The sequence below is a fragment of the Enhydra lutris genome, unplaced genomic scaffold (genome assembly GCF_002288905.1).
Source record: "Enhydra lutris kenyoni isolate GAN:26980312 unplaced genomic scaffold, ASM228890v2 scaffoldscaffold3, whole genome shotgun sequence".
Lineage (NCBI taxonomy): Eukaryota > Metazoa > Chordata > Mammalia > Carnivora > Mustelidae > Enhydra > Enhydra lutris.
In genome coordinates, this window is record NW_019154087.1 from 85,292,902 (window position 1) to 85,311,434 (window position 18,533).

Sequence of the window (18,533 nt, forward strand, 5' to 3'; positions counted from 1 at the left end):
CACTGAGCCACCCAGGCGCCCTCTTCTGCCCAATTTTCAATCAAGTTGTTTGTTTTCTTTTTATTAGGAGTTGTTTTATTTAGGGTAAGTCTTTTATCAAATATGTTTTTGGCAAATATTTTTTCTCAGTCTATGGCTTGTATTCTCATTTTCTTGATTTTCCCCATTTTTTTAAAGAAAGAAAATGAAAACGTACTAAGAAACTCATAGAAAGCTAGGCATGGAGCCACAAAGTGAAAGTAGGGTCTTCTCCAATAATCTCAAAGCACTGAGAAATTTCAGGCACAAATTTTGTTTTTAACATAGAAAGACAATCTATTTACAAATCTGCTTCCTTTTACATACCATTCAACAAAATGTTGCCCAAGTAAAGGGCCCTGTAACACTGTATAGAAATTAGGTTCTGTCTAGGCACCTAGATGGTTCCGTTGGCAGAGCACGAGACTCTTCACCTTGGGGTCATGAGTTCAAGCCCCACATAGGACACAGAGCCTACTTTATTTTATTTATTTATTTGAACCTACTTTAAAAAAATTTAGTTTCTATCTAGAATGAGTTCAGGGGCACCTGTGTGGCTCAGTTGGTTGAGCATCTGTCTTCAGCTCAGGTTATGATCCCAGAGTTCCAGAATCAAGTTCCACATCTGCTCTTTGCTCAGTGGGTAGTCTGCTTTTCCCCCGTCTCTCCCTGTTCTTGTGCTCTCTAATAAATAGATAAAATCTAAATAAAATAAAATAGAATGAGTTCAAGAAACACTATACCATCTCAGAATGGAGTTTCTAAATAAATACAAGGAGATGTAGTGATGAAGCAGGCAGCCAGCGTGCTTTGGGAAGGTTTTTGTTTTGTTTTGTTTTGTTTTTAAAGATTTTATTTATTTGACAGACAAAGATCACAAGTAGGCAGAGAGGCAGGCAGAGAGAGAGGAGGAAGCAGGCTCCCTGCTGAGCAGAGAGCCCGATGTGGGGCTCGATCCCAGGACCCTGGGATCATGACCTGAGCCGAAGGCAGAGGCTTAACCCACTGAGCCACCCAGGCGCCCCTTGGGAAGGTATTTTTAAGGGTTACAGAAAGAAGGGCAAGCATTATTAGAAAAAGGGGAAGGGAGAGGCCACTCTTCAGGCCGGCTCTCACATAGGTAATAGAAACTGTCTGATGGGAAAAGAGATTTGAATAACAAGACAACACACACACACACACATGCACACAGACACATCCCTCTATCACTCCAGAAGACTGTTAGTGACTTTTTCGAGAAATCTTACTACCAGGTCCCAGTGAAATTACCTTGCTACTAATACTGGAGCTGCATCTTGCATACTGAATAATAAACTAATAATTCTAACAAGTGTTGCAGTTCTAGAAAGGAAAAGAACTATATCAATATATCAATAGCACTATCTCAAACACAAATTTACATTTATACAAATTTGTTTTTATTTATTTCCCACACCACAGCCCAATCATTTCACACTGAGACTGAAAAACAAGGCAAGAAAACAGGAATAAAAAGTGAAGAAATTTTTGTATTATATTCAAGCATTTGTCTTTTCTGATTATATAAGAGAAAATGAGTATTAGGAAATCCAACTTCAAAAGAGAAATTAAAAATTCAAAATGCTTCTGAAGAGAATCAGAAAACTGATCAGTTAAGCCAGAGACCAGTGATCCAATTTGTTTGATTCAGTGGTTTTAAATTCCAGGCCTTAGCCTTACCCTGTGTCCTACCCTCCAAACGACACCAGAAGTGCATTTAGGGACTATCAACACTCAAAGTTCTTCAACACAACTTTGAAGCAGAGGCTGGGCACCACAACAAACTGAAAACTTGCTTGGTTTTCTTCTTCTAAGGAGTTCTTTAAGCTAAACTTTGTCTTCTCACACACTGTCATATAAAATGGGAATTTCTGCTTTGTCCCCTCCATGCCATCACACCAAAATATACATAAAAGCAAATTCAAAAAGGTTAAATAAAACTGGCTTTTAAAACCAGTTAAAGCAAGTTAAAACGGAATTAACCCCAAAGGGGTTAGGAGATTTTAAAACAGGGAAAAATAAACACAAAAAAACCCACAGGCAGAGTGACAACTTTCTAAGCTAAAATGGATGGACTTTGGCAGGAGTGTCATGTTTTCCAAAGCTGACTTCTGGAAATCTTAAGCTGGATTCAGAAAAATTCCTAACAAAATGAGCCAAGACCCAGGAATAGGTTATTGAGCAAGGAAAATGAGTGATTCCATTTACAAACACAGCAACGAAAAGAAGGCACATCCGGGAGAAAGGTTTAAGAAAGGCTCACTCTGTCATAAACCTTCCTACCTGTTGAATTTCACCATGTTCTGATTCTTAATTTAAAAGCTGAAGCTTATTAAAGATCAGTAACAGAGCAAATGTGTGTCGGGGGTGAGGGGTTTAAGAAGAAATCAACATGGGACACTGTAAAGCAACTAAAATATACAGAAAAAAACTATCTGGCCTCTCTCAGGAGGCTAACGAGTGGTTCAAGGCCCCTTTCGAAAGCTTCAAAGCCAACTCCTTCATAGGTGTCATAAACTCTGTCCCCAGACAAGATTAGGTCATAAGGGCCTGACTATGCCACCAGCTGGTTTTACTACGTGCCTTTCACACTTGCCAGCAATAGCAGTATCTTGAAAAACTTTGCCTCACAGGCCTTTTTATTACCTTTCTCAGTTGCCCAAATAAAGTAACTCTCTACTGTAAGAAACCTGAAATGACTTCATTCATTATCACCTCTGGCGCCAGAAATGGGAACTAAGTAGTCAGCAGAACTTCTGAGGTGTAAGTACTGCTCCCATACGTCTGCACAGGGCACACTGGCTGCAGAGGCTCCTCGAGGCTCCCCCGCATCCACCTCTCCATCTACGCAGGAACAGTGCTGCCTGCACTTGCTCTACAAAGACCACAAGGCAATTTCCAGCTGATATTTAGAATGGAACTTATTTCTTGGTGCTATCAGGTATAAAAGAGAAAAAAAAAAGAAGAAAAAATATCTTATTCTACTGGGTCGATGAAAAAAACCCATCAACACAAAAATCCCTTCAGTCTCTGTTGCTCCTGCAGGAGTCGCCGCCGAGTTCAGAACTCTAACCTCCCTAACCAGCCCACAGCCTGGTGGTCCAGTCACAGGAAGAACAGGTTCTCGCATAGCTGGATGGCTGGTTCGTGATGCAAGATTTGTCCTGACAGGAAAGCGAGCTTGTGGGCATACTTGCAAGGAGCTGGAACTCTGATGGTGCCAGGCCAGTTCCAGTACATGTGGCACAGTTTGAAAGTCAACCTGTAGGCCAAGAAGAAAATGTGATCTGTAGGACTCTCCACCTTCAATATGGGACATGATTATGAAATGGGTGTATGACACACAGCATACTTTTCAAAAAACCAGGGTACTGAGAAATACATGATGCAACTTTGGGGAATCATTATTTTTAAGTGGAATTATTTCCTTTCCACTATTTGTAAGTTAAGAGGACAGGGGTAACATGGGTAAATTCCCTCACTTTAGGTGCCCCGTTTTTAGATCAAAACAAGGTGGGGCACCTGGGTGGCTCCATCATTTAAGTGTCTGCCTTGGGCTCAGGTCATGATCCCAGAGTCTAAGTCTGCATCAGGCTCCTTGCTCAGTGGGGAGCCTGCTTCTCCCTCTGCCTGCTGTTGGTCCTATTTGTGCTCTCTCCCCCCTCCAATCCTCTCTGACAAATAAATAAATAAATCTTTAAAAAAAAAAAAAAAAAGGTTAACAACAGAACTTTTTTTCCTCTCAGTAAGAGGCTGCAGAAGGTAAGTACCACCCCAGCAAACTACTGATATAATCTGAGCCCAAAGACATTGGGTCTCAAAACTTGCTTTATGGGGGAGCCTGGGTGGCTCAGTCATTGGACTTCTGCCTTCGGCTCTGGGGTCATGGTCCTAGGGTCCTGGGATCCAGCCCTGCATCAGGCTCTCTGCTCAACGGGAGGCATGCTTCTCCCTCTCCCACTCCCCCTGCTTGTGTTCCCTCTCTCTAATGTGTGTCTCTCTCTGTCAAATAAATAAAATCTTAAAAAAAAAATGAAGCTCTTAAAATAATTTTAATGTGCACAAGACAGACCAATCCACCTTCAAAAAGATACCATTATTATGAAAGATAAGAAGAAACTCAAAGGGTAAATATTTGGGGGGGGAGGGGATTAACCCTATCTTAGCTAGCTGGCCAGAATTAATTACAAGAGAGAAAGAGTAAATGACAGGTCAGCTCACCTCTGCATGTGATCAGGGCTTAGGTTTGCAGTGTTGAGAACACAGATGTAGTGGGTAGGAATGCCACAACCCTGCCGTACGTGATGAGCAAGAAGGTAGAAGTCTACCCTAGGAAGGAAAAAGTACAAAGGAATGATACGGTCAGATCTGGCTACAGAAAGCTGGAAAAGATCTTGATCATTTTGGCTCCTTTACCTAAGGCTCAGAAAGGTCAAATGACTGGATCAAGGACACACACAGACCACCATGATTATAGCTCAGGTTTCTGGATTCAACAGGCTATTTAAGAGTGGTAGTAGGAACTACCAAAACTGTGAGCAGAAGATTAAAAAAGCATGTACGACCTTAGGAAAATAATGTGCATTCAGTATTTTATACTGAATATTTATAAATACTTATATTTATTTATATTTATTATATGCATTCATATATTTACATAAATATATTTATATTCTATATACATATATTTTATATGTAAAAACTTATACATTTATAAATAACTATTTTATACTGAATATTTATATTTAAATATATTTATTTTTATATAGTTATTATATTTATTATATTTATATATATTTTAAATATTTAAATATATTTAAATATATTTATATTTAAGCTTTATTGTTGTTTTCTTTTTAATCCTTTTGAAAATATTTTATAATAGCAAAATCTCTGAGGATTCCATTCCATGTCTCTCTAGGCAACCTCCCCATTCCAATACCCAGAGAACAGATAACTCTTCACACCTACTCTTATTGAAATATAATGTTTTCCCCCACTTACCACTCACAGCTTGTTATGGTATGATCTACCACAGTCCCAGGGGAGGGAGTCACAAAGTGCTCAGTAGCAGCCAGGTACAGATTAGTGCTGATTTTCTTCTGAACTACAAATACTACCATCTTGGGCTGATAATTCTCAAAAGCTTCAAAACACTTCTGTAGCTGAGGAATCTCGTAGTTGGCAACCGTCTTTAGTTGGCCATCAGACACTCCATCACGGTACACCACGATCTTCTCCGGGAGACAGTGATTCACCTGCAACGGACACCACGCTGAGGTGAACTGTGGGGTCTGGGGTTAATGACCGCAGGCAGGAAGAGGCTCACTCAGTACACAGCCCAGAGATCTGGCAGCAGATCCCTCTGATGGAGGGACCAAACCACCATGTCAGAAGGGAAAGGAGAAAAGATTCTAGTCACTTCTAGACTTCCTCAGGGTAGTAAAACAGACCTGGTACAGAGAAGGTGTTATAAAATATGAAAGCAAAAATAAGCCAGTGATGAGTCACATACTATGGCACGTACTCAAAGTTAAAAGGAATGGTAGGAAAATTATGGGGTGAATCAATCTTCCTATGATTTGGATTTAACATGAATTACTGTCTAGGCAAAGAACAAGGTAAACTGGTAGAGAAATGCACATATGACTGCACATCCTACAAATCTACATTTTCACATTTTTTGTATGTAAGTAACATCCGAAGTTGCTAATTAGTGAAAAGGTCCTTTACTAAATATTATCCTAAAGGATAATATTAAACATAAAGGTATAACATTAAACATTTTTACTTTAAGTAATTAGTTGGCAAAAAGTCATGGTAAATTGTTTATGGATCCAAGTCAAATTTGGATGCTGGCTTGAATCAGTCTGAAGAATAATGTGCTTCCCATTAGAGAATATAATTATGTTCTAGCTGGATTTGATTTCAACGGTTCAAGAGAATAAGCTGTTCTATCTTAAACTAGAAGTTCCCTGAAAAGTGCTTTAGTTTGACTCACAGTAAGTGGCAGTTTGATTCTAATCGCGTGGTATAGGTTATTCACAATTCCCCTCAAAAACCTAAATTACTGAATTAAATATACACACAGACTATACATTCTTTTTTTTTTTAAACACTATTCATTCTTTTTTTTTTTTTTTAAGATTTTTATTTATTTATTTGACAGAGAGAGATCACAAGCAGGCAGAGAGGCAGGCAGAGAGAGAGGAGGAAGCAGGCTCCCTGCTGAGCAGAGAGCCCGACTCGGGGCTCGATCCCAGGACCCTGAGACCACGACCCGAGCCGAAGGCAGCGGCTTAACCCACTGAGCCACCCAGGCGCCCCACACTATTCATTCTTTATACATTACTCTTTTTAAGTTCAATTCAAAGAATACTCTTTAAACATAATCATTTAGAATATTTCTGGAGTTTAAGTTCAGAACTTCAAATATTTTATAAATGTCCCTTTCTTTCTAACACACCTCAAGTATTTCATTTCCAAGTGTGTATTCATCTTCACAGTCCAAAACTGACATTAGTGCTCCAGTTTGTACTACTTTTTTTGTGTGTTATCTTTGGCTGTCCAGCATCTATTCTACCTTTTTTGGTAAGAACATTCAGTTTTCTCTTACCCCCAAAAGGATAAGTCTGGGAGGACTATTAATCCAGGTGCATTCCCCAAGGTTTTTCAGAACTCCTGATCTGACGGGGCTAGATAATTTTGTTTTGCAGGGGCTGACACTATAGGATATTTAGCATTCCTGGCCTCTACCCATTAGATGCCAATAGCAATCGCCCCTGTTTTAACTAAAAATGCCTCTAGACACTGCCACTGCCCCCAGCTGAGAACCACTAACCAAAGGACATAAAGATGACTCAAGTCACATCAACATTACGTTCCTCCTTGCTCTGAATCTTGAGCAGAGAATGAAAATCACTTGGGGGACTCCTGGGTGGCTCAGTCGATTAAGCGTCTGCCTTCAGCTCAGGTCACAATCCCAAGCTCTTCGGATCAAGTCCCACATGGGGCTTCCTGCTCAGTGGGGAGTCTGCTTCTCCCTTTGCCTGCTGCTCCCTCTGCTTGTGCTCACGCTCGCTCTCTCTGACAAATAAATAAATAAAATCTTTAAAAGAAAAAAAAAAGAAGAAGAAAACTGCTCGGATTTTGGACCCTCTGTGGTAGTATCTCTTTAGGTCCTTGCTTCTGGAACTTTAGGAGCTACCCTGGCTCCTGTCCATTTCCCAGCTTGATGCTAAACCTTCTCAGCCGTCCTGAGACTCTCTGTAATTTTATCAACTAATTCCCATTTTGCTAAAGTTAACACATTTCTGTAACTTCTCAAAGTTAAAAGGTGTGTTAAAAGGTGGATACCACAGGTATCAGGAAAAATCTCTCAATTCACAGGTAAGGAAACACAGAGGAAGGACACTGGATCTGGGGTCAGGAGATCTGGGACTGAGTCTGATTCTCCTGTCCCTTGGCTATGATCTTGAACATTGTTTCCTCAGTTGAAAAATGGACATACCACTTTACCTTGTCAGGGTTGTTAAGAGAGATAAAGTAAAAAGTATATATAGTTTACTCTTGAGCAACACAAGTTTGAACTGTGTGGGTCCACTTATACATTAATTTTTTCCAATACAGTGCAGTATTTTAAGTGCATTTTCTCTTCCTTATGATTTTAACATTTTCTTCTCTCTAGCTTACTTTGTTGTAAGATTACAGCATGTGATACATTTAACATACAAAACATGTGTTAAATCTACTGTTTATGTTATTGGTAAGGCTTCTGGTCAATGGCAGGCTATTAGTAGTTAAGTTTCTGAGAAGTCAAAAGTTATACATAGATTTTTGACTGCATGGTGGAGGGGGTTGATGCCCCTAACCCTTGTGTTATTCAATAGCCAACTACATTTATTTATTTATTTTATTTTATTTTATTTTATTTTTTAAAAGATTTTATTTATTTATTTGACAGAGAGAGAGAGATCACAAGTAGGCAGAGCAGCAGGCAGAGAGAGAGGGAGAAGCAGGCTCCCCGCTGAGCAGAGAGCCCGACGTGGGGCTCAATCCCAGGACCCTGAGATCATGACCCAAGCCGAAGACAGAGGCCCAACCCACTGAGCCACCCAGGTGCCCCAACTACATTTATTTTTAAAAGCTACTGAGAATGAGCTAGATCAAGGAAATACAGGTATTCTGAAGCACAAAGAAGGGGCATAATGAGATCAATGGAGTGAAAAATAACTTTTCTAGGTCATCTAATCCAGTCTCCTCATTCTATAAATGACGATTATGGTCTAGACAAGGGTCAGGACATAAGACAAATCACGTTTTTTTAAAAAGATTTAATTTATTTATTTGATAGAGAGCACAAGCAGGATGAGCAGCAGGCAGAAGCAGAGGGAGAAGCAGGCTTCCTGCTGAGAAGGGAGCCCAGTGCAGGGCTTGATCCCATTCATTCATTCACAGAACACTCAAAGCCACTAAATACAAGCAATTGTGCTAGTCTCAGAAAATTAAAAAAATTACTTTGATACAACCCAAATATTCATGGAACCCAAAGTAAAACTGGGGAGACAGACATATAAAGTAAATGCTAGTGATAAATTATAAATAACATTATAAAGGTGTAAGTAAAACACTGTAAGAAGAGAAAAGCATAAAACATTTGTCATCTGGAGAGAGAAAAATGAACATTATGCCTCAGTAAAAGGTGTAATGAAAAATCAGGAGACAATTCAGACAGCAGAGAAGGATAAAAGGATTCCAGGTACAACATAAGCAAAGGCCTAGATTACAGCTGGAGAAAGGGTAAGAAAACTACTAGAGACAACTATATGATCAGTTACACATTTGAAAAACTACTCAGGCAACCATCTGAAAAAACAGATCGGGGCCTGGGTGGCTCAGTCGGTTAAGCATCTGCCTTTGGTTCAGGTCATGATCCCAGAGTCCTGGGATCAAGCCCTGCATCAAGCTCCATGCTCAGCAGGGAGCCTGCTTCTCCTTCTCCCCTGCTCATGTTATCTCTCTATAGTTCTCTCTTTCTCTCTCAAATAAATAAATACAATCTTTAAAAAAAAATTAAAAAGTAAAGAAGATCAAAGATGATTAAGAATGGGTATTAGGACTAGAACACTTCAAGTTCAGAATGTCAAAAGACACCAAAAACCTTCATTCTTACGGTACCACACAAAGAAATCAAAATATAAAAATCACACTCCCAGGGATGCCTGGGTGGCTCAGTCAGTTAAGTGTTTGACGCTCAGTTTCGGCTGGGGTCATGATCTTGCAGCTGTAGGACTGAGACCCACGCTGGGCTCCATACTCAGCTTGGAGTCCTTTGGGTTCTTCCTCCCTCGGCCTCTCCCCCTGCTTGCACAGGTGTGCACATAGTCTCTCCCTCTAAAATAAACAAACAAATAAATAAACTCCTAAAAAAAATCACACTTCCATATGGAACTATCAAAGACCAGCAGATGCAAGAAAGCCTTGATAAACTGACGTGAACAAAGAAGAGCCTTCACAGATGAGCAGGGAATCTCTGAAAGATCCAAGAGACAAATGCCAAGAGTGAGTGTGGGTAGCAGGAAGAGGAGGCCCGAGGCTGGAGAAATTGTTATCCAAAACAGACCAGACTGACAGGATTCTTGGGAGGTGGCGGAGGAGGAAGGATAAGGAATTTGTCTTCCCCCACCCCTCCTTAACAAAGGCATTAGCAGAATCTCCCTGTTGTTAAACGGTTTTAGAGTTCATTGAAGGCTTGCAACTTCTCAGGAAGATTTGGGACAGTGAAGTGCAGGTTATTTCTACTCTCAGTATAAAAGCAGCCCCATTGGGACGCCTGGATGGCTCAGTTGGTTAAGCCGCTGCCTTCGGCTCGGGTCATGATCCCAGGGCGCTGGGATCGAGTCCCGCATTGGGCTCCTCTCTCTGCCTCTGCCTGCTTGTGCTCTCTCTTTCTCTGACAAATAAAATAAATAAATAAATAAATAAAATCTTAAAAAAAAAAAAAAAAAGCAGCCCTATCCCCATGCTCGCCCACACTTCAGGGTACTGTCCTTTCAATCCCAGGATCTGTGTGCTCTGATTGCTGCTTCTGATCACGTGCATGCGAAGAGGCAGGCAGCCATTCTTGCTACATCTATCTCTCCAGCAAAAGTGACTTCCAGAGGCTTTAATGGGTAAGTGCCATTCATTTTGCTCTTTCTCCTCTTTTGGGGGTCAAACACTGAAACTAGACATTCAAAAACAACTGCATACATGTAAATAATCAGGAAGTGACAATGCATGTCCAGACACAGAAATGTGCAAAAAAGAACTTAAAAGACCTTAAGTCCCAGCATAGTCATAACCTATAACAATCAAAAAAAAGAAAACTAACAAAAACCAGCAAAGCCCTGAAGAAGGGGAAGAATTTGATTTCCAAAGTTACAACATTACTAGATTCAAATGTCCAGTTTTCAACAAAACTCACAAGGCAAAAAAAGAAAGAGGAAAGTACGCCTAAAGGAAAACATTAAATCAACAGAAACCATTGCTGACAAAGACCTCATAGCAGTTATGCTGACCAAAGACCTTAAAACAATGGTTTTAAAGATGCTCAAAGAACCAAAGGGAGATGTGAACAAAGTAAACAAAAGTGGAAATATTAATAAAGAGAACACCTAAAAAGTAACCAAAAATAACTTCTAGAGTTGGAAAGTACAATAAATGAAATGAAAATTCCCTAGACAGATTCAAATGCAGATCTGAATAGGCAGAAGAAAACAGCAAACTTGAAGACATGCCACATAAGAAATGCTCAAAGAGTCCTAGAGGATGAAATAGAAGAATACCTGATAGTAATGTGTAGCTGTGCAAAGAAATAAAGATTTCAATAAAGGTTAAGTATTATTGTAATGATGGTTGGTACTACATTTTAAATTTTTCTTTCTTTTTTTTTTTTTTTTTTAAAGATTTTATCTATTTATTTGACAGAGAGAGATCACAAGTAGACGGAGAGGCAGGCAGAGAGAGAGAGAGAGGAGGAAGCAGGCTTCCTGCTGAGCAGAGAGCCCGATGTGGGACTCGACCCCAGGACTCTGAGATCATGACCTGAGCCGAAGGCAGCGGCTTAACCCACTGAGCCACCCAGGCGCCCCCATTTTAAATTTTTCTACACAATTTGTAAGACTAGTAATTTAGAAAAGAAGTATTAGTCTACAACCTAGTGCCATTTACCTTTGGTTTATAACTCTAAATCTTGTTGTTTTTTTTTTTTTTAAAGATTTTATTTATTTATTTCACAGAGAGAGATCACAAGTAGGCAGAGAGGCAGGCAGAGAGAGAGATAGAGGAGGAAGCAGGTTCTCCACTGAGCAGAGAGCCCGATGCGGGACTCGATCCCAGGACCCTGAGATCATGACCTGAGCCGAAGGCAGAGGCTTAACCCACTGAGCCACCCAGGTGCCCCTCTAAATCTTGTTTTTTTACAAAATTTAAAGACAAATGTATTTAAAACGGTTATCAGTCTACGTTTTGGGGTATATTTATTTATTTATAAATAAAGATACCTATATTTTTTTACATCAAATGTCAAAATATATAATAAATTTTAGATATTTTATCTATCTATATTTATATATAAAGAGCTAGAGACAGACCTGCAAGGAGCAGAGCTTTTAATATGTTATTGAAGTTAAACTACTATACATTCAAATTAGAGTGTTAGAACTTTAGGATGTTAAATGTAATCCCCATGCTAACCACATAGAAAATAGCTACTAAACATACATAAAAGGAAATGAGAGCACCCCCAACAAAATCAACCCAAGGACGTCCATACCTTGGTGTGGATATATAAACCCCATCAGCTGATTTTTCAGCAGAAACATTGCAGACCAGAAGAGAGTGATGTGAGATATTCAAATTACTGACAGGAAAAGACCTCCATACAAGAATACTCTACCCAGCAAGGTTATCATTCAAAATAGAAGGAGAGATAAAGAGTTTCACAGACGAAAAGAAACTTAAAGAAGTTCATCACCATTAGACAAGCCTTATAAGAAACATTAAATGAAATTCTTTGAGTGAACAGAAAAGGTCATAAGAGCATAAAGAGTATTATGAAAGGGGGATGCCTGGGTGGCTCAGTTGGTTAAGCCACTGCCTTCAGCTGAGGTGATGATCCTGGAGTTCTGGGATTGAGTCCCACATTAGGCTCCCAGCTCCTTGGGGAGTCTGCTTCTCCCTTCTCATGCTCTCTCTCCCTCTCTCAAGTAAATAAATAAAATCTTAAAAAAAAAAAAAGAGTATTATGAAAGGAAAAAAATTCAAAGATAAATGCAAACATATAACACAAGCAGATTAATCACTTATAAAACCTGTATGGAAGTTAAAGCACAAAAGCAATAAAATCAATTATACCTATAAATATCAGCCAAAGGAGTCACGAAATAAAAGAATGTAAAGTAAGACATCCTATACATACACTGTGGTTGGTGGGGGGCGGGGGATAAAAATTTAATGCTTTTGGAATGAGTTCAAACCTAAGCAACCCATAAGATGTTATATACGAACATAACAGCAACGACAAATAGATACACAAAAAATAAAGAAAATGGAATCCAGGCATATCACTGAAGAAGGCCATCAAATCATATGGCAAAAGAGCAAGAAAAGGAAGGAACAGAGAAGAACTATTAGAACAACCATAAAACAAGTAGGGGCACCTAGGTGGCTCAGTTGGTTTCAGTCAAGGTCATGATCTCAGGGTAGTGAGATTGGGCCCACCAGACTCAGCACCGAGTCCACTTGAGATTCTCTCCCTCTCCCTTTCTTTCCTCCCCTCTGCTCCTCCCCTCACTTGCACACACATGTGTGGCACACTCTCTCTCAAATAAATAAATAAATAAAATCTTTAAAACACAACCATAAAACAAGTAACAAATGTTAGGAGTACATACCTATCAATAATTACTTTAAACTTAAATGGACTAAATGCTCTAATAAAAAGAGACAGTGTAACTGAATGGATTAAAAAAAAAGACCCATCTATATGCTGCCTACAAGAGAATCACTTCAGACCCAAATACACATGTAGACTGAAAACAAAGAGAAGGAGAAGCATTTATTAGGCAAATGGAGTTAAAAAAAAAAGTGGAGTAGCAATACTTATTAGACAAAACAGACTTTAAAATAAAGACTGTAGTGGGGCGTTGGGGTGGCTCTGTGGGTTAAAGCCTCTGCCTTCGGCTCAGGTCATGATCCCAAGGTCCTGGGATCAAGCCCCACATTGGGCTCTCTGCTCAGCTGGGAGCCTGCTTCCCTTTCTCTCTCTCTGCCTGCCTCTCTGCCTGCTTGTGATCTCTGTCAAATAAATAAATAAAATCTTTAAATAAAATAAAATAAAGACTGTAGCAAGAGACAAAGGACACACATAATGATAAAGGGAACAATCCGAGGAGAGGATATAACAATTGTAAATAGTTGTGCACCCAACATGGGAGCACCTAAATGCATAAAGCAACTATTAACAGACATAAAGGAAAAAGCTGACAATAATACAACAATAGCAGGGGAATGGAAACACATTCCATGTTCATGGGTTTGAAGAACAAATATTGTTATAAAAGGTCTATACTAGCCAAAGAAATCTATACATTTAGCACAGTCCCTATCAAAATACCAATAGCATTATTCACAGAGCCAGAACAATCCTGAAAAATTGTATGGAAACACAAGAGAACCCGGATAGCCAAAGAAACCTTGAAAAAGCAAAGCAAAGCTGGAGGCATCACGATTCCAGACTATTGTAGTGATCAGAGCAGTATGGTATAGAAACAAAAATAGACATATAGATCAATAGAACAGAAAACAAAACCCAGAAATAAACCTATAACTATATAGCCATTAACCCTTGGCAAAGGAGGGAAAAATATCCAATAGGAAACAAATGGTGTTGGGAAAACTGGACAGTAACATGCTAAAGAAAGACACTAGACCACTTTCTTACACATACACAAAAATAAACTTGAAATGGATTAAATACCTAAATGTGAGACCCAAAACCATAAAAATCCTAGAAAAAAGCACACGCAGTAATATCTCTGACATCAACCGTAGCAATATTTTTCTAGATTAGGTCTCTTGACACAAAGGGAACAAAAGCAAAAATAAACTATGAGGGCTATATCAAAATAAAAAGCTTCTGCACAGTGAATGAAACAACAAAACTAAACAGGAAACTATGAAATGGGAGGGGATATTTGCAAATGACATATTCAATAAAGAGTTAGTATCCAAATATATAAAGAACTTGTAAAACTCAACATCCCAAAATAATCCAATTAAAAATGGGCAGAATATATGAACAGACATTTTTCCAAAGAAGACATACAGATGGCTGGGGAGCCTGGGTGGCTCAGCTGGTTAAGTGTCTGCCTTTGGCTTGGATCATGATCCCAGAGTTGTGGGCCTGAGCCCCAAGTCCAGCTCCCTGCACAGTGGGGAGCCTGCTTCTCCCTTTCTGTCTGCCTACCACTCCCCCATTTGTGCTCTCCTCTCTCTTTCTCAAATAAATAAAAATAAATAAAATCCTAAAAAAAAAAAAAAGACATACAAATGGCTAACAAATCCATGAAAAGATGCTCAACATTACTTATCATCAGGGAAATGTAAATCAAAACTGTAATGAGATATCACCTCACACCTGGCAGACTGACTAAAATCAACAACAGAAGAAACAGATGGTAGAGAGGTGGAGAAAAAGGAATCTTTGTGCACTGTCTGATGGGAATGCAAACTGGTGCAACCACTGTGGAAAACAGTATGGAGCTTCCTCAAAAAAGTTAAAAATAGAACTACCCTACAATCCAGCAATTGCACTACTACTGGGTACTTACTCAAAAAATACAAAAACACTAATTCAAAGAGATACATACACCCCTATGTTTATAGCAGCATTATTTACAACAGCCAAGATATAGTAAGCAGCCCAACTGTCATCAACTGATGAATGGATAAGATGTGAGATAAAGAAATTTGTATTAAGTTCTTTAACATCACCCATATTTTTTCTAGATAGGTCTCTTCAGGCATGGGAAACAAAAGGAAAAGTAAACTACTAGAACTATAGCAAAATAAAAAGCCTTTGCACAGTGAGGGAAAGCATCAACAAAACAAAAAGGCAACCTCCCGAATGGGAGAAAGTATTGGCAAATGATACATCCAATAAGGGGTTTAAATCCAAAATATATAAAGAACTTATAAAACAACACTTAAAAAACAAATCATCCAGTTAAAAAAAATGGGCAGATGGGGGTGCCTGGCTGGCTCAGCTACTAGAGCATATGACTCATGATCTTAAGGTCATGAGTTCACTCCCCACATTAGGCATGGAGCCAACTTAAAATTTGGAAAAAAAAAAAATGGGCAGAGGATCTGAATAGACATTTTCCCAAAAAAGACATATAGATGGCCAATGGACACATGAAATGATGCTCGACATCACTATTCATCAAGGAAATGCAAATCAAAAACACAATGAGATATCACCTTACACCAGTCAGAATAGATAAAAACAAAAACACAAAAAATAACAAGTGTTGATAAAGATGTGGAGAAAAAGGAACTCTCATGCACTACTGGTGAGAATGCAAAGTGGTGCAGCCACTGTGGAAAACAACATGGAGGTTCCTCAAAAAATTGAAAATAAAATTACAGGGGCGCCTGGGTGGCTCAGTGGGTTGAGCCGCTGCCTCGGCTCGGGTCGTGATCTCAGGGTCCTGGGATCGAGTCCCACATCGGGCTCTCTGCTTGGCGGGGAGCCTGCTTCCCTCTCTCTCTCTCTCTCTGCCTGCCTCTCCGTCTACTTGTGATCTCTCTGTCAAATAAATAAATAAATCTTTAAAAAAAAAAAAAAGAAAAGAAAATTACAATATGATCCAGTAATTGCACTACTGGGTATTTATACAAAGAAAGCATAAACATTAATTTGAAAAGATATAAGGATGCTTATGTTTATGGAAGCAAAATAGTCAAGATACAAAGCAATCCAAGTGTCCACTGACAGATGAATGGATAAAGAAAATGTGGTATACACACACACAGAGACACCCAACATGCTGGATTATTACTCAGCCACAAAAACAGATCTTGCCGTTTGCAACAGCATGAATAGACTTAGATGGTATTATGTTAAGTGAAATAAGTCAGTCAGAGAAAGACAAATACCTTATAATTTCATTCACAAGTGGAATTTAAGAAACCAAGCAAATGGACAAAGAAAAAAGGGAGACAAACAAAAAAACAGACACTTAAATACATGGAGCAAATTGGCAGTTGCCAGAGGGTGGGTGGGTGGGGAAGATCGTTGAAATAGTAAAAGGGGATTAACAGCACACTTAATCTGATGCACACAGCATGATGTATAGGATTGTTGAATCATTATACTGTATGTTAATTATACAATTAAAAAATGAAATGAGAAAGGAATGTAACCATTTTACAACAAAAAAATGAACTAAGCACAAAAGAAGATACTAATACAGTAAATGGAGGACAAAAAAAGCTAGAAGGCATACATAGAAAACAAACAGCAAAAGGACAAAATTTCTCCCCTAATTAGTAATTACTTTAAATGTAAATGAATTAAACTCTCCAATCAAAAAAAAACCGAGACCGGCAGAATAGATTAAAAACACATGATCCCAAAAAAACACCAAAAAACAAAACAAAAAAAACCCCACATGATACATCTATACACTATCTATAAGAGACTCACTCTAGATCCAAAAATACATGTAGATTGAATGTGAAAGAATGGAAAATGATATTCTGTGCAAATAGTATTAAAAAGAAATGGGGGGGGGGCAGGTGGGAACGTAGGTGGCTCAGTCAGTGAAGGATCCGACTCTTGATTTTGGTTGAGGTCATGATCTCAGGGTTGTAAGATCAAGTCCTGTGTCAGGCTCAGTGTTAAGTGTGGAGCCTACTTAAGATTTATTCTTTCCTTCTCTCTCTGTCCCTCACTACCCCACCTCCCCAAAAAAGAAAGAAACTAGGGATGTTTATACTAATTTCAGACAAAATAGACTTGAAATCAGAAAGAGTTACAAAAGGCAAAGGACATTATACATCAAAAAAGGTTCCGGGGGCACCTGGGTGGCTCAGTGGATTAAAGCCTCTGCCTTCGGTCATGATCCTGGGGTCCTGGGATAGAGCCCTGCATCAGGCTCTCTGCTCGGTGGGGAGTCTGCTTCCCTTCCTCTCTCTCTGCCTGCCTCTCTACCTACTTGTGATCTCTGTCTGTCAAATAAATAAATAAAATTAAAAAAAAATAAAAAAGGTTCCAAAACTGCAAGATGATGTAACAATTCTAAGCATTTATACAGCTGATAACAGAGCATCGAAATATGTGAGAAGGACAGAATTGAAGGGAGAATTAGGTAAATGCAAAATCAAAAGTACAGTAATATATCACTTCACATCCACTAGGATGGCCAATATAAATATATATACATACACACACACATACACACACACGCACAGACAGAAGAAGTATTGCCAATATGTGGAGACATTGGAATCCTTGTGCACAGTGGGATTATTAAATGGCATAGCCGCTGTGGAATACAGTACAGCAGTTCTTCAAAAAATTAAAAATAAGACTTACCATATGATCAAGCAATTCCATTTCTGGATACAGAGGGTGTTGAAGAGATTTTTGTACACTCGTGTTCACTGCAGAATTATTCACAATAGCTAAAATGCAGAAGCAACCCAAGTGTCCATAGACAGATGTATGCATAATCCTAATATAGTATATACATACAACAAAATATTATCCAGTCTTAAAAAGGGAGAAAATTCTGCAATATAATACAACATGGATGAACTTTGAGGTCATTATGCTAAGTGAAAAAAGTCAGTTACAAAAAGACAAATACTGTATGATTCCACTTATGTGAGGTATTTAGTCAAAATCAATAGAGAATAGAACGGTGGTTGCTCAGGAGCTGGGGAAGGTGGAGAATGGAGATTTATTGTTAAATGTGTACAGGGTTTCAGTTTTACAAGATAAAAAGAACTATGGAGATTGTGGTAGTGATAACTGCACAACATTATAAATGCATTTAAAACCATCAACTGGGGGCGCCTGGGTGGCTCAGTGGGTTAAGCCTCTGCTTTTGGCTCGGGTCATGATCCCAGGGTCCTGGGATCGAGCCCCACATCGGGCTCTCTGCTGGGCAGGGAGCCTATTTCCCCCCTCTCTCTGCCTGCCTCTCTGCCTGCTTGTGATCTCTGTCTGTTAAATAAATAAACAAAAAATCTTTAAAAAAATAAAATAAGGGGCGCCTGGGTGGCTCAGTGGGTTAAGCCGCTGCCTTCGGCTCAGGTCATGATCTCAGGGTCCTGGGATCGAGTCCCGCGTCGGGCTCTCTGCTCAGCAGGAAGCCTGCTTCCCTCTCTCTCTCTCTCTCTGCCTGCCTCTCTGTCTACTTGTGATCTCTCTCTGTCAAATAATG

At 39.3% G+C, this 18,533-nt stretch overlaps 1 protein-coding gene across 2 annotated transcripts in view; it reads right to left on the reverse strand.

The window, feature by feature from the left end:
- Positions 1 to 3,141: 3,141 nt before the first annotated feature.
- Positions 3,142 to 18,533, reverse strand: part of LOC111156370 (piwi like RNA-mediated gene silencing 2) — an 87,513-nt gene continuing 72,121 nt past the window's right edge. The window contains exons 21-23 of one of the 2 annotated variants that reach the window (XM_022517200.1): positions 5,041 to 5,294; positions 4,258 to 4,365; positions 3,142 to 3,298 (exon numbers count right to left, since the gene is read on the reverse strand). In XM_022517200.1, the coding sequence (XP_022372908.1) occupies positions 3,142 to 3,298; positions 4,258 to 4,365; positions 5,041 to 5,294 (519 nt within the window). The remainder of the gene's footprint in view (positions 3,299 to 4,257; positions 4,366 to 5,040; positions 5,295 to 18,533) is intronic. The other variant, XM_022517208.1, reaches the window with a different exon arrangement.